This window comes from Thalia democratica, chromosome 6 (assembly GCF_965202585.1).
Source record: "Thalia democratica chromosome 6, ktThaDemo2.hap1.1, whole genome shotgun sequence".
Taxonomy (NCBI): Eukaryota; Metazoa; Chordata; class Thaliacea; order Salpida; family Salpidae; genus Thalia; species Thalia democratica.
This window is the reverse complement of record NC_139170.1, coordinates 29,067,084-29,088,702: the sequence shown is the minus strand read 5'-3', so window position 1 is coordinate 29,088,702 and position 21,619 is coordinate 29,067,084. Positions and strand designations below refer to the sequence as shown.

General features: G+C 24.6%; 1 protein-coding gene across 2 annotated transcripts; it reads left to right on the top strand.

Annotated features, from left to right (window-relative positions):
• Window positions 1-802: 802 nt before the first annotated feature.
• LOC145838350 (TLC domain-containing protein 4-B-like) lies at window positions 803-20,887 on the top strand. Of its 2 annotated transcripts, none has more exons than XM_082945925.1 (7): window positions 803-972; window positions 9,193-9,276; window positions 14,518-14,576; window positions 15,492-15,523; window positions 17,430-17,503; window positions 19,707-19,862; window positions 20,279-20,887. In XM_082945925.1, the coding sequence occupies exons 1-7, from the start codon at window positions 830-832 to the stop codon at window positions 20,412-20,414; spliced, it is 684 nt and encodes a 227-aa protein (XP_082802051.1). In that variant the 5' UTR covers window positions 803-829; the 3' UTR covers window positions 20,415-20,887. The 2 variants fall into 2 exon arrangements, with proteins under 2 accessions (XP_082802051.1, XP_082802050.1); XM_082945924.1 differs by having other exon boundaries at window positions 15,492-15,589.
• The last annotated feature ends 732 nt before the right edge of the window (window positions 20,888-21,619 follow it).

Here is a 21,619-nt window from a genome sequence, read left to right as displayed (position 1 = left end):
AAACTACCCTTAATTAAGCTTTAGACTTAAACATTTTTTTGCTCTTCATTGTGAACTCTAAAATATTTAGTATAAGCTTCATATTGTGGGTTTATATAGCCTTTTTACTAGTCAGGCCCTCTCCTCCTTATGGCTTATGGCTACAAAGGAGGCCATACGACTTTAGTGTTTAGTCAGTCTCATAGAATTAAGTAAGTACACATATTAGAAAGGTTAGAACTACTAGAATTAACGGAACTTCATTTGTAACACATCAGCTTTGAAATAAGGGGGAAAAATACTAAATAACTAAAATTATTTTGTTTTAGGAAGCTATGGTCTTACTAGTTGTTTTATTTAAAATGTTAGTTAGTGTAAAGCTGTATTATAATTTTAACAAACATATTTCTTCAACACTTAAGAACTTGAAGAAGTTAAAATTAAAAATGTTTTGATAAAAATTTACTCTGTTTTTTATCTACAATAAAAAAAACTATTAACGAGGTTACGTTAAACACTCTTTTTAAGAAAACTTTTTACACATTTTATGTCGCTTTATTGCCCTATTTTATTAAAAATCAGTGATAGATAAGCACTACTAAATTAAACTACTTATTATTATATAGTTTTGATTAAAAAGTAATAACTAGAGTTTTATTTTTTGCGCAAGCTGTTTTTTAACAAAAGTAACTTCAGTACTGTAGCTTGGCTGTCCCCTGATTTGGATTCTATTAAGCTGAATTTAAATTTTAAGCTGGGGAAATTATTTTAAATACTTCATAAACATAATAAAATGCAAATAATTAAAATATATAAAACTAATTTAAAAGTTCACTTCTCTAGTTTAAGAATGAATGTTGGAGAGATTTTTTATATATTGACTACCTTTGCGTTTTCTTTACTTTCAATGGAAGTTATTAGTCCAGTAGTTTCTAAGAAACTTAATTGTTATAGTGGACTAACCTCTGATCAACAAATAAACTGGAACTCAAGGTAAATGTAGTTGTTTGTGCTACTCAAGTTTATGTATACATTTATAAAGTTATACATTTTAAACGTTAATAGTAAAGATTTTTTTTTGTAGTTTTTTATAAATTTAGTACTTGTTTTGTTAGTATGTTATACGTAGACTTCTTAATGGAGCATCATTTATTTGCAAACCTGAATAAGATTTTCATTTTTGGTTAAATTATTGCAAGTTTTGTGTTTAAAGTTTTTATATCTTCTACCCGGACAATTGTTTTACCTTTTTAAGAATTTTAAGTTAATTTGGTTAGTAACTCTGTTACAACAAAAGATTACTGTACAGGATACTTATTAAATTAATTTAAAGAAAGTTTTATAGAAGGGATTCTTGATTTTATGCAACTTTTATTACTTTTTGTAAGTTTTCTTTAATATATGGTTTTATTTTCAAAAAATCAAGAAGCAGCTTCATAGACTTTTTTAAAAACCTTCTTAAATTGTGCACAATTTGTTTTTGTGATAATTGCCACATGTAAAAAAAGTCAGTTAAAAATACCAAAGTTACATTTTTAGGGTCCCATGCAGTTTACATTGGGGTGGGTTTCAGAAAATTTAAAATAAACTCTATAAAAACTTTTTTAAATCAAGAAAAATTTTGCACAGGGTGGTTTGGTGGTTTAGCCAATTGTGAAAAAAACTTTTAGTTGACAAATCAAAGGTTGCTATTTATAATCACCTTAAATTACATAAAGTTACGAAAATTTGTATATGTGCTATTAAAAATCATTATTTAACTGCTATAAATTTCAAGTAAACCCTAAAAAAAGAAAAATTAGTGGACTTCCATAATTATGATAATTTTATGATGTAGTAGTTATTGAATAAATCAACTTACATTTTTGTCTTCAATAGTTCGTATAAGATTTTTGATAACTACAGTAACCTCTTGAAAATCTACGTTCCTAAATGATGATCCACTCTCATACATTTTTGAAATCACAAAAATGCTAACTCACCTTTCTATATCTTTAGACTTTGTAAATATTATGTTTCTTTACCCATGGATAAACATTTAATTGTGCCTCAGTGTACCATAAATTTTAATTGTTAGCAACAGTTAAATTAAGATTCTGAAAGATATATCAATAAACTAACAGTAATGAAAGTTCACAACACAAACATTTGATACAGTGCTTTTAGGGTGGAGTGAAAACTCTATTTTTTTTTGCAAACATTTGAAACTAACTTTAAACTAACATTTTTGAATTTAATATTCATTATAATTTTAATACCAGGTCAAAACTTCTACATAAATAAGGTGAACCACTATTCTAATTCGAACAACTCAAATTTTATTTTTAAACTGCCACAACTATAAATGTAATTTATTTTTGACATCTATAAAACATTTTTAATTTTTGCAATTTTTTTTTGAGATATAGTCAAATAAGTTATATTATATACTAAATTTTATAATTTTTTAATAACTCAAAAATAATAGCTTGTAGATGTTGATAAAATCTACAAACCTATTTTTTTTTTATTAAATATGTTTATATTTTAAGATATGGTCTCTTAAATACTTTTTCTAAAGATTTGAATTATTATGTACCACATATATACTATAACAAATAAAGCTTAGTTAAACTTTTTTATAACTAAAATTAATACATTAAATGTAAAACTTTTTAAATGTTTACATAATTAAATATTTCAGTAGTACACTATATTAAAACTGTAAAATAAAAAAATAATGCTTTATACATACTTTTTATTATTTCTTTAGTTTTTTCTGTTATCTTTTAATTTCAAGTAAAATATAATTAAAAATGAAAAACTATATTTGGTTTAAAATGATTTAAAATTTTTACTTTAAAAATAAATAATGAAAAGTAATACTTCTTATAATTTATTCTTATTTCTTAAAGAGTTTCTTTTACTAATTTATATACAGTCTTCTTAATTAAAAATAAACTAAGTCTATTATATTCAAAATAAACATGATTCTACAAATTTTCATCAATGTGCTACAATTGTAACAAAATAAAGAAAACCTAAAGTTATATAGCCTTATAATTACATCAGAAATAAGTTAATCAAGCAAAATACTAAACAAAAAAGTAATTAAAGTGTTTAGTGTATCACAAATATCAATCACCTCTTTTAAAAGTACGTTTGTAAAAAGCTCTTCACGTCTTTATAGAAAAGAAAAGTATCATTAGCTTTTTGATGTTTTAATTCATCCAAAAATACCAAAATGTCTTTAACAATATATCTTGAAAAATTTTTCAAAACTAGTTCTAACAAATTATTTAAATATCTAGCTAATTTGTGTTGAGGAGATCATACAATAGAGATTATAGGGGTAAGAGGTACATCAACTTTATGTAAGTTTGGTAGACCATATTAACAAGGTCTTTAAGAACCTACTGGTATATTTAAACTATAGTTTTCTTGTGATAATTCTTTGTTTTCAATAAGCCATTTTAGTATTTTACAGATTATTTTTGCAACTTATTTGTTGTTAAATTGTCTTTCACAGGTTCTTATTCTTTAAACTTTATCTCATTAGTTATTATTTTCAAAATTTTAAAAACATAATCAGCCTTGTTCAGATTATTTTATTTTAATTACTGTTTTGTTTTGTTATTTACTTTAGTAACTAGTATCTGATTTTTTATAAAGTTGTATATGTAAAAAAAACTTTTTTATTTTGTTATAATATATGATACTGATGAAGATTTGTTGAAATATGTTTATTTTGAATAAAAAAGACTTTGTTTGTTTTTTATTAGGAAACTGTAAATTATATGTTTACTATATTTATGCATAGTCAAAATATTAAATAAATCTTCTCAAATTTTGTATTTGAACTTTTTTTGTCACATAAAAAAAGAGTTATAATTAGGTCGCTATACGGTGTATTTATCCTTGTTGTAACTAAAAAAATATTATTTGATAGTTTCAATACTAAAACTACTAACTTTACAATTTTTGTCATAACTTTACTAAATGGGCTCTGTTAGAGATATTTTAGTAAGTTTTTGAATTGCTGCTGTTACCAAGTATTGTCTTTTATTCTCATAAAGGCTATAAAAGGGTCGATTAAACATATTTTAGTGTTAATTTTAATTAAAAGACTTATATTTGGGAAACTAATAAATTACAATGTTTTAATCTACTAAGACATCTGATTATAAAAGTTTGGTTCGATTTATAGATTTAATTGTTTTTAAACTCCACTTACGATGTTTTCAGTTTTTTTGTTTCTATTTTAATTAAAAAGTCTCTTTATAGTCAAAAGTTACATAAAAGGTTTTTAAACAGTTTTAGTTGTTTTTTTATCATTCATATGTGAATATTGAAATTTATGGTTTTATGTCTCAAATCCTCATTGAAAATGTAAAAAAACATTTTTATAATCAGGTTTTTAAATTTTACTAAATAAAAAAGGTTTTTAAGTGTGTTTTCATTTTAGACTTTACAAAAAACATACTTATATACACTATTTGATTAAAAATTAAACTAAACAAAAAATTATATTAACTTATTTTCTTTTTATTATAACTTAACTGTTAAACAAAACTTAAAGCTCTATAAATTCAATAAAAAATATCTACATTTAAAGTAGGGGTAGTGTGTTTGACTTAACATTGTGATTTTAATGATGTGTGCTGGACTTATGAGTCCATATGATTTGGATGAGTGAAATCACCTACTTTTTGATTTTTTGACTTTAAGAGTAATAAAATCACTTATACATGTCCTAGACTTATAATTTATATCTTAAATGAAAGCTTTTACTTATTGAGATATATTTAAAGACATATTAACTACTTTTGATGTATTATGGCGTCATAATCACCATAAATGTGCGAAATTCCTCTGTAAAATGTATGGGTAGGCATTACACCACATTTTTTGGTCATATTGTAAAATTCAAATAAGTACATATGATTCGAATATTTTTTTGCTTAATTAAAAAGTATCTAAAAAAAATAGTTTTACAAATAAAATAGTTGCTGCCCAAAAAACTGATTTGAACCCCAAAAATTCATATTTTTTGACTTTTTGACTTAAACAGTAATAAAATTACTTATACATGTCCTAGACTTATAATTTATATATTAAATGAAAGCTTATAATTATAGGCATAAATTAAAGACATTTTAACTGCTTTTGTGTATTATGACGTCATTATTACACTAAATATGCAAATTTTGTCTGTAAAATTGTACTTTTTTTCTAAAATATACAAATTAATTTAAAATTACCTTGAATCTTTCCTTCCAGGACAGTATTTTTTTCTATTGGATTTCTTTTTCTTAATCTGAATTATTTATTTTGGAAGTTATACTTCAAAAATTATAAAAGAAATCTGCAATATTTTAAAAATCTACAACTAGTTTCGATAAGTCATTTTCAAGTAGATATTATCAGGGTTGCCACTTGGTCAGGAAAAGTCAGAAAATCAGGAAAAGTCAGGAAAAAATGGGGGGTTTTGAAAAAAAGTCAGGAAAAGTCAGGAAATTTGATAAAATTAAAAAAAAACAGATTTTGTCAGTTTAAATTTACAAAATTCCTTGTTTTCCAAAGCCTTAAAATGGTAAAAATTAATTAAAAGTCTTTTAAAGTCAGAAACAAATTCCAAAATTTTCCTAGAAATTTATAAAAATATTTAATTTTATTTCCAATGCTTTCTTCTGGTATAAATTAGTAAAATATCCTTTACAAAACTGCAAAAATTTTCTATTAACATATTGAACAAGTACCCTACTTGAACAAGCAGATTTTGTAAGCCTTTTAGTATTGATGATCTGTAGCAAGGACACTTCCATAGTGAAACTGTGATATATACACAAAAATTTATTTAGCATATTTAGAATCAAAGTGTTTTTTGTTTAAGTAAATAATTGAGTTCTTTATAACTAAGCAGTTAGTTTAGTATTTTATGTTACAAGTCAATGTGTATACTTTACCTCTTTATAATTTTTCAAAGTTGTTTAAATTTATAGAATAAATTATAAGAGAGGTATATGCCAAGATTAAGTTTACTTATTATTTGTATTTTTTGTAGAGTAACTTAAGTTTTTAAAGTAAATAAGAGCATATTTATTTGTTACAAATTTTATACTAAATGATAAGAAAAAATATTTTATAAATGAAAGTAAAAATAAATGACTTCAAAAAAAAAAGAAATGAAGCCTACAAGTTGTGGCTTGATTTAGAGAAAAGATCCTTTTCAACAAGTGTAGGGGCAGCAGATGAGAGCGATTTAAATAAAATGAGGCAAATGATTTTAACTGCCAAGAAAATGAAGCGGAATGCAGTTCAGATGAAGGAAACCATATCTTCATTAGATGAAGAGGTTGAAGAGATAAAAAAAAAACAAAGAAAATAAATTTTAGTACATACATTTAAAAAAACAGTATTTGATTAATTTCTTTATTGTTTTAATGTTTTAACTGTAACAGTTTGTTATTGTTTTAAGGTTTGAGTTGTAAAAGTTCCTTATTGATTAAAGGTTTTAATTGTATAAGTTCCTTATATGTTGTTTTGTTTATTTAGTTACATTTATGCTAGGAAACGGAATTTTAGAATCAAAGTGTTTTTTGTTTAAGTAATTAATTGAGTTCTTTATAACTAAGCAGTTAGTTTAGTATTTTATGTAACAATTTAATGTGTATACACAGATGGTCTAAGTGATGTACTGGAAGTTTGATGATAGAATTCAGCAAAAAACTGCTGTTTTTAACCTGTATTAAAATTAGATTGAAAGCTTTATATAGTTTCAAAAGTTAGATTATGTATTTTAGAATAAGTTTAATTTAAGAGTTTTATTTAGAAAATTCAGGAAAATTTTGGTAAAAAGTCAGGAAAAGTCAGGAAATTTTTCTTAGCTTGATCAGTGGCAACCATGTATTATAATTATGAACAGAGCATTTTTAGTTTAGTATAAAAAAGTGAAAACATATAATATAGTGACGTAACATTCATCTTTAATTTTGAGTAAAAAATAATAACATTTTATAGCACTTGTATTAATTTTCTTGAGATAAGGTTACCTTTTTACGTACAAATTGAAATCTTTAAAGTAAGGTTTAAATAAAAAAGGAGAACTCAAGTTATTTTGGAAAAATTAAGGCACAAAATTTTTGATATACAGAAATTAGTTTAAGTATACTCAAAAAAAATAATTAAAAGTTATTTTAATTTAATTGGTTATCTGTAAAAAGGTAGTATTGTTTTGTTTATGTTAATTTTAGCTTGTAGTTTATTTGTCCATTTGCTTTTCAAAAAATCTAATTCTGTTTGATCTTCTGAGCTATCCAAAAAGTTATTGTGAAAGCTTTTCAAATTGTTTAATTATAGTTGAATGATTTTAAATACTATTATCAGCATTAAGTTGATGGGCAATTATTTTATAATTGATAAATAACATTGCTAGTGTGTTTGGTTGTTTATATGTGATCATTGTGTTTGGGTTAAGTTGTTTTCTTTTTTAGTTAGTTTTGATAAGTTGGGAAAATTTGTTGTTCATATGCTAATGTTTTCTTTAATGATATTTTGTTTTTTGCTGTTTTTAGGTGGTCCAAAGCTTTCTTTCCATTGTTTTGTAATTTCTATCATATCAATGACTAAATCTTTGCAAAAATACGATTTTAAACATTTAACCTTCAAAACATTTAGAGCTTTTAAATAATCTTCATCATGTTCACAAAGCCTTCTCAATCGTATCGACTTGCTAAAAACAATTGACTTGTATATAGAGCGTGGGTGGTAAGACCTTCTGTTGATGTATACACTATTTATTGCAGTTGGTTTTACAAAATTTTTTACATAAAATCCACCTTTTCTCTCTTTCATTCATAATGTGATTAACGTCCAAAACTCTAATTATTTTATATCACCATGTAATGAGATTTCTCTAAAGAAAAGTTTGTGAAATGAAATTTATGTCATCAATATACCTTTTAAAAATTATTGCTGTTTTTGGGCGATTTGTAATAAAACATGGTGTAGAGCAATATTTGCTATGGAAACCAAATTTTTCTGCTGTTTTACTTTTAGTTTTTTGATTTAGAATATAAAATGTGTCAAGCCAGCAAAGCAGAAAGATATTACTGATGTAATGTCATTTCAATTGCATGTTGATATATATTTTCAGATTCAGTTTTTTTCAGATCCTTTTTAATAAAGCAAAAACACATCCAAATCATATGGACTTAATGAATATTACAATATGACTAAAAAATGTGCTGTACTCCCTACCCCTATTTAAAGACAAAATAAAACACCCCTATGCCTTTCATACATACTACTTTTAAAATAAAAATTGTTCAATCAACAAACCAATAGTAAACTTAACTTAATGCAAACTTTGTAAAACTAAATTAAAAAGAAAATTTTATTTATTTATATCAATTGAATATCAAAACAGAAGCAAAAAATGTTAGTTTAAAAAATAAAAGTAGCTTTGTTTTGATTGGCTTAGAGAAAAAAAAAACAAGTTTTCAATTTTCCTTGCTTTTGCACTATTCATGGATAGTCATATCAAGAAACAGCACATTTCCATAGTTTGCTGAATATTTGCATCATTACATTCTTATATTTTTTTCCTGCGCACCAAACCTGCAGTTTACGTTGTATTGTTTCAATATTTTGTATATGTATTCTTATAAGTCGTCTCTAAACACAGATTTAAAGTTTTGAATAAAATAAACCACCATTGACGTCATAATCAACACATTGATTTTCAACTAAATCTTTTTACTAACTAATTTAATCATACTACTATTCTTCAACTTAAAGCCCCTTAACTTTTTCATTATACAATTTTAGGTCTTAAACAAATATTTGAATATTTAAGAATCAAAATACTAATTTACTTTGTAGAATAACAAGAAATACTAAAAAAGAGATTTAATAGTTTTTTGCATTTATTCGTTTGGAGCTATATAATCACAATGACTGCAATAATATTTTTGGAATTTTAGCTCATTAAAAGTTTGGTCTGTTATCTTCAGGCACCTTATCCCCCTATGCTCTTAATGATAGCTAGTCATATTTTATTATTCTAAAAAACTTAAGTTCTTTAATAAAACTAACAAAAGTATGTTTTTTTGCATATTGCAAATGTAATTTTTGTTGTAATTTCATTTAGGATTTAGTATAAGTTATTATAAAAGCTTATAAAATAGTAAAATAAAATGAAAAATAACAAATTCTAAATCTGTATCCTAACAGAGTTGTGTCTTCACTTCATGCCCTAGTTGCAACTTTACGTGCTTCATACACTGTGTTATTCAGTACATATGAAGACTTTATTTGGTAAGTTTAGTTTTTGGTTTTCATAATATTAACTTTAAATTTATAATAGTAAAGGTTTTGCCTCATAGTAATATAGCTGTAATATATTGATCCAAATATATTATAATAAAATTAATTATTTCAACATTTAAATTTAATTAATTGATTTGTGTAAAAAATTGCTAGGAATTAAATTTTATTGTTGAATATTTTTGGACCTTTTGAAACAAAATAAAACATAGTTTATAATATTGCTTCATATTTAACAACTAACTTTCTTTTACATCAAAAGTATTTTGTCCTGATTGGTTGATGGTTAAAAAAAAATACCAGTTAACTACAATTTTAACCAAATTTTTTTTTCATAATATTTTGACTAATTTTTAAACAAACTAAATGTTCAAAACTGATTAAACAAAATATAAAATCGAAGATTATTTTTTTAAGATTAATAAAAATTGTAAATAAAACAGTTTTTTTTTATGTTTTTTTATCATAATTTTTTTATTTAATTTTTTATTTAAATTTCGTTTTAACATAATCTTCTAAGTATTGCAAGGAACATTTCCTGAAAGCTTGAGGTAGTTATCTCAAAAAACATAGGAGGAGATAGATTTTTAGTGATTTCTAGTTATTCATAGTTTTAGTTTCCCCCTCCTTTAAGGAACCTATTGTAGTTTCTGACTTTGACAGGCTATATCACAGAAATTATTTTGAATTATCAAAATCTGTAAAAAGCAACTTGCAGCTTAGTCAAAATATTATAAAATAAGACTAAATTGAGAAAAAGGTGAACAACCCCCCTATGCCCTAGTATTTATTACTTAACTATTAGTTGGTTTTCTTTTGCTTGCTCCTATCTTTAAGATATAAGTTATCAAAATCAGAGAGTTCAATAGGTTACTTATGAAAAAACAAACTAAAAAGGTGAAAGTAGACTATTTTACTAAAATTATATTTTCTTCAGTTTTGAAAATCTATTTTATCTTTCTCAACCTAAATTTCAATATTGTAATGACTACTTATAAGAAAAATACTTTTGATTTCTCAATGAATTTTTTTTCTTAAATATACAAAGTGATCTTTTTTTGTAACCTGTTTTAACTTTTTTTCAATTCTACAATATTGAAAATAACATTTACTAATAATTTAAAGAAAATTGGCTATGAAAATTTTCTTTTATATAAGTTTGTATTAAAAACTTTTAGGTATATGCAAGGAGTATTCTTTAAGCACAACAGGTGTAAACAAAATTAATTTCTGAGACAAAGTTAATATTAAATTTATTTATTTACATAAAGGCAACGTATTAATACTATATTTATATTATGATTTTTAATTTAATTTGAATTTGATTATAATGTCTTGCATTACTATATATTTTTAGTTATCCATTGTCTTATTTTTATTTTATTTTGCAGGCCTGAAGATCCCTTAGGGGTGAAACCTCGTTGCCTTTGCATAAATAAATAAATTTAATATTAAAAACTTTTACAAAACTGATTGTTAACATAATTCAATTGATGTTTTTGTTGTAAAAAAAGTGTGTTATAGTATATACCTCAAGCTTTTAAATATAAGTTAATATTAATTTTTCTAATAAGAATGTTGCACTCCCCTGTGGCCTCAATGTACTTAGATAGTCCATTTTGTTTGAAAAAGTTGAACAGTAAAATTTAAAATGCTTTGTAACATTTGATGTTGTAAATTTTAATCAGGGTATTAAATATCACCACCTAATAAAAGTTATAAACTTTGCAAGGACATATACAGATAAAGAAGATAAGGACATCAAATTAATTGAACATACATGCAAAACAATTTTAAACTATAACAATAAAATTTGGATCAAAAAAGATAAACATTATTTAATGTGCCAATGCGCTCTTTTTTTGGCGCTGAGCTCTGTAACCTTGTGGAACTACACATCCTACACCGTTTTAAATCTATTTATATTGCCAACAAGATTGGCTTATATAGAGAAGACGGCCTAGCAATTATAGAACATTTTTTTTACTTAAAATAACATTGGCTCTTATATGAATGCTTAAAGTACAAATTACTAGTCAGTTTTAATAAAATTAAAAGATACTATCTAACTTTTGAGATATTGTTATTTTTGTAAAAAGTTTCTGATACAAACGTATAGACTACACATTTTTTGTGGTCATTTTTTTTCAAAAATTAAAAAAATGCTAAAAATCTATCTTCTCCTTCATTTTTTGAGCTAGAGACCTCAAACTTTCAGAAAATGTTCCTTTAATAGTTTTTATAGACTTTAAATGTTGTAATTAAAAAAAAATAAAAATTTTAGATAAAAAAACAAAAAAAAATAAGTTTTTTTTTTTAATTAAGATTTTATTTTTCAAAGTAAGAAAAAAATCCTGCATTTAATCTTTTTTTAATTTAATAATGGACTTTCTGTAAAAAAATTCAAGAAGTTTGGTAAAAAACTAAGAAGAAGGTAGATTTTTAATGAAATAGTCTTTTTTTTTCGCATATTTAGTTTGCGGCTTCCATTAGGAACCTCTTGAGGTTACCGACTTTAATTGCTCATGTCCCAAAAATTACTTTAATTTTTTTAAGTGGTTAAAAATGTCCAATAGTCCATAAAATTCTATAAAATATAAGCAACTAAATAAAATCTAGATTCTAGGAGGATCCGCATGCCCTTAATCTATCTCTATTCAATCTGAAGTATTGAATGTGGCTAACAGCCTGCTAACCCCTAATTTAATATATCAGTTTGTTGAAAGTATTAAAGTATTAAAATTTAATAGATGTAATATATATTTTTATATTCATTTGTACAACAATCAGGCGCAACACATAAATGTGTTATTATGAGTTACAAGAGCAATTTAAACTACTATTATGTTATTACATTGAAATATGCATTCATGTTAAAACTGGAAAAAGGAATATTAAAGTATAAGAGATTACTGTATTTTAATCAGTTTGTGTTGCTCTACTCCCAATTTGACCTTAAAATGCCTTGTAGCTGCTAAAAACAAATAAATATTAATAAACAAAGTTAAAGATTTTTTTTCCTAAATTGGTTACATAATCTTTAAAAAAAGTTGTTATTTTTTTTATTGAAGCTTGTGTAACTTTTAAACTTACAAATGTTAAATAGTTGTTTGTATGTTCAGGTCAATTTATATACTCACCTAAGCCAGAAATGTCCAACCTATTACCCTAACAATTTATTATATAATCAAAATATGTTTATTTTAAAAACAGACAATTATTGTTATAATTACTTTTATTGTGTTATCATTTAATAGGGTTACCATGCACTAAGGATAACTAAGACTTTTTTTATATAAAAATTCAAGCTAGTTAAGATATTTTTTATCTCAAACTAGTCAGTTATTTTGTTAGAAATATTTCTCTTCTATAAATATACTTTTAAATTTTTTTGTAATTCCTTTGGTATTTTCAGGTGTTTAAGCTTGATTAGCAGTAGTTTTTTTAGTTTTTGGCTCAAAATATTTCTATACAACTTAACATAAACTTAGGCAAGCTTAATGTAACTAAGGCTTACTTTTAGTCCCAAAGAGTAGCAAACTAGTTTTTACATTATTTAAAAATATATTTACAATTCAAACAAACTTTATTTAAGTACATTGGTTCTTAATTGTCTTAATTTCATATGAACTGAATAAGAGATGATTTTGTCACTGGTGAGAAGAGTTATTCTTTAAATGTTGCTTGGCATAAAAATGGGTTGGACATCGCTGATATAAGCCTTGCAAATGCTAAACTAAAAATATTTCATTCAAGTACAGTGCTTCCTCAATTATCTGGTTCCTTGCATATCTGGCCAGTTTTGGTTGACAAGTAGATTTATAAAATTCAGCTTAAATCAATGTTTTTGTATTCTTTAAATTTTTGAGATTAGAATAAGTTTCCCCAACTCATAAGTAAGGAGAATAATATCTATAACATTATATTCAATAGAATATAGATTCTGTTTGATAAAATATAACTAACAACCAAAGATCTTGCTTAAATTGTTTAAAGAGTCAAACATTGTATTGGTAGTAAAACTTAAAAATTAGAAGTTAAAATCTATGTTTTACTATATGAACACGATTAATTCAAAATTTTTATAATTATGCAAGAAATTTATAGTTACAACTTAGTTGTTGAACATTCTTTAACTTGGTGTTATAGTTTGTAGTTTTTGCGCTCACTAAGTAAAAAAGTTTTTTATTGTTCATCTGCAAACTCTCTGACTTTTTAAAGTAAGTTACATACTTTTGATTCATTTAACATACCTGGTTTAAAAAATAAATAAGACAACAAAAAAAAAAAAACAATTTACACTAACAACTGAAAACAAGCTAAAAGTTTGCAAAATGGCAAAAAATTGTGTGCCTAAATCTGTCATAATGAGCCAGTTTAGCATAGGCAAGTTGACTTTGAACAATATTTTAAGAAGCGAAGGAAAGTTTAAAACTGAATAGAAGGAGCTGGGACTAGCTGGAGCCATTAAAACGTCAAAAAGAATAGAGGGAAGCTATTTTGACAAGCTAGACAGCACCTTTTACATTTGGTTTTGACAGGAACGTGAGAAGGGTTGTCCAGTAACAGGTCCAATACTGTTAGAAAAGTTTTCTGATTTCCCCCTTAGGTTTATAGTGAACTCTCTAGAGTTCTAGACCCCTTTCAGCAATTATGGAGTTTTAATATATATTCTACATGAGGTTTGGCTTTCGAAATCTCAAAATATCCGGTTAGAAATTAAGTTCAGATAGCTTCTTTGCTGATCAATTTGGCCGAATGGAACAAAAAAATCCAAAGATAGGGTGACAATAAATGCCTGTTCAAATGCAAAAGGAACAATAAAGTTATTGTTGATTGTCGAGGTTAAAAATCAACAAGAAAGCTCTGTTAAAAAATCTCCATTCTTTGCTTTTTCAGAAAAAGTTTTGATATTAGTTAAACTGTTAATGTTGTAATATATTTTCGTTTTAAACTTAATTAAAGTATTGTCTCTTTTATTCTTTGTCTGTTTTAATATTTTTTTAGATAAAAGTTATGAAAATAAAGTAAATTAACTGAATATTTAGTGTTTGTTTCATTGTATGCATTGCATAAAGAGGTAGTTTAATAGAGAAAAATACAATGTTTGTAGTTATCCGGCAAAAATACAAAAAAAGCTTGCCCTACATGGCCGAATAAGTGAGGAAACACTGTATCTCCTTAAGAGTTTACCACAAAATTCTTTTTGTTTTTAATCGTTATAACATTAAGGGGTGGAAACAGCTTTGACTTCATCACGATTGCTATAACAACAGGATATATATTTGCTGGTAATTTTACTTTTTTAATAAAATACTTAATTTATTTTGTATTTAAAGTTGCTTAATAATTTTAGAAAATAGTTATATGAAAAGACTTAGTTTGTCTTGTGTGTAAATCTATATTCGAAGTATTTGATATTTTCAAAAAGTTTTACAGTGTTGCTGCAATTCAGGCCAAATATACATTTACCATTAACTAATGCTCTTTTGAATTTAGGGAAATAAGTTAGGTAATGAAATTTTAATCTAGAATAAAAAGTTTTTATATTTTTTTATATTTTCTTAATTTCTAAAAGTTTTATACTTAACTATAGAAAAATATCAAAAAAAAGTTTACACAATAAACAAGTTTATTGTAAACAAATATATATAAACATATATATACCACAGATGTTTTTGTGTTAAAAATTTGTTCCGACTAACGGCGTTTCACTGCTCTCAAATAAATTTAAGAACAGATCTACGGAGTCTCAAAAAAGCTCTAAGAATACTCCGTAGATATTTTTTGAGACTCCGTAGATCTGTTCTTAAATTTATTTGAGAACAGTGAAACGCCGTTAGTCGGAATAAAGTTTTAGCACAAAAACATCTGTGGTATATATTCCGATAAGCTTAGCTTATCAGGATCTCAAGGATTTAACGCCTTTTAACGTTACATCTTATAAACATATATATATAAATATATATATGATCGGTTTATAATGGTTAAGTTATTTTATTTAATATTTTTTTTATTTGTATTCAAACTTGAATATAAATTAAGATTTCAACCTTATAAATACTTAAAAAACGTTTTATTTGCTTAAATCATAAATTAGGCTGTATTTTTTCATAAAAAGTGGCAACCCTGTGCTTGATTTAAATATTAATTGTTTTAAAAATATACATGTTTGTTAAACTTTTATAATAATCTATGTAAAACAGATCTACTTATTCTGGTGAAATACAACAAAAAAGTAGATGCAAGCTTAGGAATAGCGCTTCATCATATTGCATGCCTTGTTGCTTATGTTATGTGCTTAGTAAGAATTATTTCTATATAGAATTCTCCTGTTTTTAGTTTAATAGATTAAAGTAGAATTTTATATAATTTAGATTTACTTAAAAACCTTTAATTAAAACAAATAAAAATTATTTAAATGTTTTAAATATTGACCCATAACAGTTTAATAATTAAAACTGTTTATAATTATTATTATTTTTTTCAATCATTTTATTTAAAACAATTATTTTTTATCAGTCTTAAATATTAACAAATGTTTAAGTATCATAAAATTAACATTGGTAGAGACTCAATATAAGAATAACACGTTAAAACTAATTAGCTTTCATCTAAAACCTCAAATAGAGTTGCCACACACTCCAGCCAACTCAGACTAGTTTAGATATTTTAAAAAATGTCAGGCTAATTTTTCTAATTTATAATATTTACTATTTCTCAATTTTTTATTTAATTCTTAAGTGCATCTGTTATTATTTTAGTATTTTTGGATATGAAAACTTGGGTCAAAGTATTTTTTCTAGTATTATGCTCAGATTATTACTCATTTTTTTCAATGTTTTCTTAAACTCAGGCTAGCTTTTTCCCCCCTAAGAGTGGCAGCCCTGTTTGAACGCATTACCTGCATTACTAAAAATTATTAATTTAAGTTTAACTTACAGTGTTAAAAACTTAAAAAAATTTAAAGTTGAATATCAGCACAGAAAAGATATTATTCAACAATCATACTAGAGAAGTGGAAAGCTTAAGTAAAATTTATTTTATTTTCAAAACTCTTCAATAAAATAAACATTTTTAAGATTTATTTATCATACAAGTAAACTAACATCACGCTTCAGATATAAACTAATAAACTTAGATAAGAAAACTATGTTATCATTTAGATTTTAGGCCCTGATTGGTTTATTTATGATCCGAATTTTAATTTTTCCAAATAATGTTTTAGTTTTTTTAGGTTTAATTGTAATTAGTTTGCAATATGAAAACATACAATTACTTTTTTGATTATGTTTAAAATTGCTTTGTTTAGCTATTTAAAAAAGCTTTTTAACATATTGGATTAAAATATGTTTACTTAATTAGTAGTGATCTACCGGATTCTGATCTTATTTTTGATTTAAGACCCGGCCTGAACCGAATCCAGATCTATTTTAAAAATTAAGATCCTAAATGTTTAAGTTTTATGTAGTTTAATAGAGAATGAAATTACAAAATTTAGTTATTATAATACCATTAATTAGTTAAAACTGTTTAATAAAATATTTTATTTAAAAAAACACAATGTTATAGTCTAAATATTTTATTTGAACACTAGGAAAATAAACATTAAAAAAAAATCTATCTATACGAAATTTCAGTTTAAATGTTAAATTTCAAGCTACTTATACGACTAAACTTGGCTTTTGTAGTTGTATGACGTAAAAGAAAATTAGATTAAATGTTACAATGCTTTTAAAAAATAGCGAACTTTTTTTTTATGATAGGTTTTACTTAAGACTTTTACTTACAAAAACTTCTCTAGCAACTGTTTACATATATAGTTGAGTATATTTATTATGTTATATTATATTGTACAAGTAGTTGAGTAAATAACATTTACTCATATCAACGCCATAAAGCTTTTATTGAAACCTATTATTGTTTTTCAAGTTATGATGAAGAGATAAAAGTTTTTAGCCGGTTTTTAGAAGCAATCGATTTTGCTTTAGTTTGTACAAGTCACTATACTTAAATTATAAGTACTGTTTTCAAAGTATTTGAACTAGAGTTTTTTAAATTTTGTAGCCAATTATATGTTTGTACATATATTTTTTGGTGTTCATTTACCGTTTTTTTTTAGTTTGATTTTTATAAATTTTCAGACACAAAGATACTTGGTATACTGGGCTAATTTCAAGCTACTTGCAGAATTCTCAACAATTTTTCTAAATTTAAGGTTAGTTTTTTCATAGCTTGCTGATGTATTAAATACAGACAGAAATAATTAAAGATATAATATATAAAACAAACAAATACTTACTGCCTGCCATATCTGGTACACAGCTAATGTTTAAACAATAGAGTTGCCTGCTGATTTATAATATACTGCAATGAGTACTTAGTTTAAAATTTTAATTAATTTCCTGATATTAAGGTCTAAACAGTTAAAGTTTAAAAGTAATTTATAGCTTTAAATTATTAGGTAAAGTTTTAGTTCTCTGTTTAAAATTTGATGCAATTATAGAAACTAATTTAAAGCTAACAAAATCTAATAAACTCCATATTTGAATTTGATGAAGTTTTAGATGCAGTTATTTAAGATCTTTGTTTATATATATTTTTATACTGTTTTATATCACTAAACTACTCAGTTTCCTCTTAAACTTATAATCTAAAATGTCTTTAGTTTCATCAATTTAAACAGATAACTTATTTATGGTCAATTAAATTAGATGACTTTTTGAATTGTTCAATTTGTATCTAAATAGTTAAAGTTGTGATAAGATCAAGGTACATTGTTCAAAGTTTTTAAACATTTTGTCTACTTGATATTTAAAAAATTATGTTTACAATCATATTTTCGATAATTAATATCTAGGTCGTTGAACATATATAGTTGTTGAAAAAAAAAAGCTTAAATAGTAACTGAAGTTATGAATAATATGTATTCTGTTCATTTTTAATAAATGGTTGCCGACCCCAGTTTACTGTTGTTTTAATAGAACAGATACTCTTTACGTACGAAAACTTGTAAATTTAAATTGTTTTCAATGCAAATTTTTCTATAAAAAGTTCTAAAATACAGAAAAATACCTACGGAATATATTATTATTTACTTCTATAACTTTAAAAATAATTGTGATCATAAATAAAAAAATAAGTTTGAAGAAACACATTAATTATCGTTTTTTGTTGTTGTCTATATTTTAAAACTTTAAGAAAATCCAAAGGCTTGAAAATAAAATTATAGAGGAATAAATTTACACAGTTAATTAAGTTTAATCCCAAATTAAAATATTCAAGTTTACATTTTTTCAAAAAAAGATTTAGATTTAACAAAAAGTTTACTAAACATTCAAAATTTTGTTTTTAATTGTATAGGCATGAGTAAGCTGTGTGAGCAATTAGTTTTTTACTATTTGCACAACAAAAATTGACTTGTCAGCCTTAAATTTAGCTGCTCAGTTAATCTAAACACAGTCATACTTGGACTTAAGGCTAAATGTTTATAAGTTGAAGTTTTGTTGAATTGATTATGATTATTTTTTATAACTTCAAAAATTAATATAAGATAGTAGTTTAGCCGGTGTATCCAGATTTAAATTTTTGACTTAATAAATAACTTACTAGAATAGTGCTAATCAACAAAATTACAAAACCAATTGACATTCAGTATATAGTATTTTATGTCGAACTAAAAAGAACATTTACGTAATAGATAAACCTAAAAATAGTTTCTTTTTGTATAATAATGATTATTTTTAATAATTTTTGGTTAGTGTATGTTTTGTGCTATAAGTTTTCAGGAATGAAGTTTTTTTTCTGACAAGATGCTTTTATTTCTCAAGTTTAATTTTGTTAGTTTTATCCATTGTTCACAATAAAAACCTTATTATTTAAAAAATTTAAATTACCTATTTTTCTTTAAATTCATTTTTGTTTTTAACATAATCTATATTGTGCATTTAAATAATTATTTTCTCTCAAAAGGCGTTTCAGCTGATTAGAATATAATAAAAAAGTACATATTTTTTATTTAAAGTACTGACTTCATTTATTTAATCAAAATATATAGTATAAGGTTATTATGTTTTTTTAGTTAAGTCAATTTTTTTGCTAGCTTAAAATATCTGATTTTTTTTTCAACGGTAGAAGTTTGAAAAAAACATACTATGTGTTTGCACTTTATTTTTATTTTTTATATAACAATATAGTTCTTTTTACTGCAAATATTTACTTATTATGTTATAAATATTTGCAAATTTATGTGACTTTAAACAAAGCAGTGAAAGTTAGATGTTTTAGTTGACTAATTAGTTTTTGTCAGATTTTAAACCAAACTAAATGTAAAAAATTATTTTTATTTCGTAACATGTGTCAATTAGTTATTATTTTTTAATTAGAAGCGTATAATAAAATCTGACACTAAAACTTCCCAGGTGGGCACTTAGCACGGTAAATATGAAAGAAAAGAAGTTGTATTTCGTCAACGGTTTGTGCCTGACCGCTTCCTTCTTCCTGTGCCGTATCATGCTCATTCCTATTTTTTACAACCAAGTGCTCGGCACAATATTCACTTCCGTCTACAAAGCTTCGTGAGTCGTAAATTTTATTATTGCTTAGGCGTGCCTTTTAATCTATCTTAGTTGACCTTTTATAAACACCTTGTTATTTTACCCATTAAACATCTTATTGCTAGTTATTAGTGTTATCTAGTAATTTTATTGTGATTCAGAAGATTACGTAAGTATGCATCGAAAAATATACAATACTTTTATATAATTTAAATTCTTAGGGTGCCTTGTGTTTTGAATGTTAAAACTAAAATTTTAGTCATTCCAACTTTAATAAAACATATAACGTTAGACTTTTAAAAGTATTAAATAAATGAGTAAGTAAAACTTTGCTTTAAAAAGCACCATTGTTGTAGAGTTAACAGACACACCCAATTTTCAACTTGCAAACTTTTTTTTTCAAAAGCATAACAAATCCAAATAACACACGATTTCAGAATGAGCAGGTTGGAACACTATTCCTGGCTGCTGATGTCTCTGACGCTGGACTTTCTCAACATCGTCTGGTTCCGCAAGCTGATGAGGGGAGTGTTCAAGCACCTCGAGTCGGACAAGCTCGCCAGGAAAAACTGACGTTCAAAGGTACATGGCTAGCCGAAAGCACTGCTGCTGACATATTCGATCATCCTGCTGTCTGATATTCTATGTTCAAGCTGCGTTTTTCAGCGGATCAACACTTTAATAGTACTAGCAAGCGATAATGTACACCTGAAAATTACATGACAAATGTTGTGCAATGTCGTTAAATTGATTTAAAAAAAGTGATGTTTAGATACACCTATGCTATCAACACTGTTTACGAATTTTTATTTTTTTGATTAACTTATTTGAGTATTAAAACTGTTTGCTGCAAACAATTTCTACTTGCTGAAGCATGGTGATTCAGATATTTTTTTTGGTATACAACATTGTTTTTCTTGCCTTTTGAATATTCACAGGTTTTTTTTTGAATTAGTTTTTAAGTTTAGGAAATCTGACAGTATAAGTATGAAAGAAATTCAATTTTGTTATAATTTTTCTGTTTTCTGTGAACCTCTTAATCTTTTATCTAGTCATTTTTCAAGTTTTTTCTGTTTTAATTTTATGTATATTTTTTAATTTTTCGATATCAAAAAAAAATCTTTGTTACAGTATTATAATATTTTTTCATACATACAAAGTAAAATAAAAAAGTAAAAAATGTACTTTGTGGTATTTTTTATTTATTTATTTATCTCTTCTCATAAATATAGACGAGATATTTCATAAGATGCTTTGTAGTTCTAGCTTTTTTATGATAGCTCTCTGATGCATTAAATAGCCAAAAAACAAATGGTTAGTTTTGAAAATTTTGAAATATTGGTTTGTGCTTTAAATTCTTTACTTCTATATTAGAAGATCTGAGTAATATAGCATATACTAAAATATATGTTTTATGAAATTTTATTTGTGTGTAAAGTGTATTATTTGACACAATTTCAAATAACTAAATAAATTTAATATATGTTTTATGAATTTTGATATCCGTAAATTAAAGGTTGTTTTATATTTTTTTAATTAAAAAGGTAGCAATAAATCATAGAAGTGGAAGTTTATTAACTGAAAATGAACCACAAAATTACTAAGATTTAGTCAACTGGAGTATTTTTAATTACTTTATTGAAACAAAAAATAGTGTTGTTTAACATATTTCTAAACCGTAAATTCATTTTTTACCTATCGAATTTTGTATCTATTTTATATTAACTTTGATTTAACTAAAAATGATAAAAAAAGTTCAGCCCACATAAAAACTTAAT

Bases quoted from the DNA above. Each gene is read 5' to 3' on its own strand.
- LOC145838350 (XM_082945924.1), top strand. From the start codon at position 830: ATGAATGTTGGAGAGATTTTTTATATATTGACTACCTTTGCGTTTTCT. The intron at 14,577-15,491 runs GTAATTTTACTT...TATGTAAAACAG, and splicing joins AACAGGATATATATTTGCTG to ATCTACTTATTCTGGTGAAA. The intron at 17,504-19,706 runs GTTAGTTTTTTC...AAAACTTCCCAG, and splicing joins ACAATTTTTCTAAATTTAAG to GTGGGCACTTAGCACGGTAA.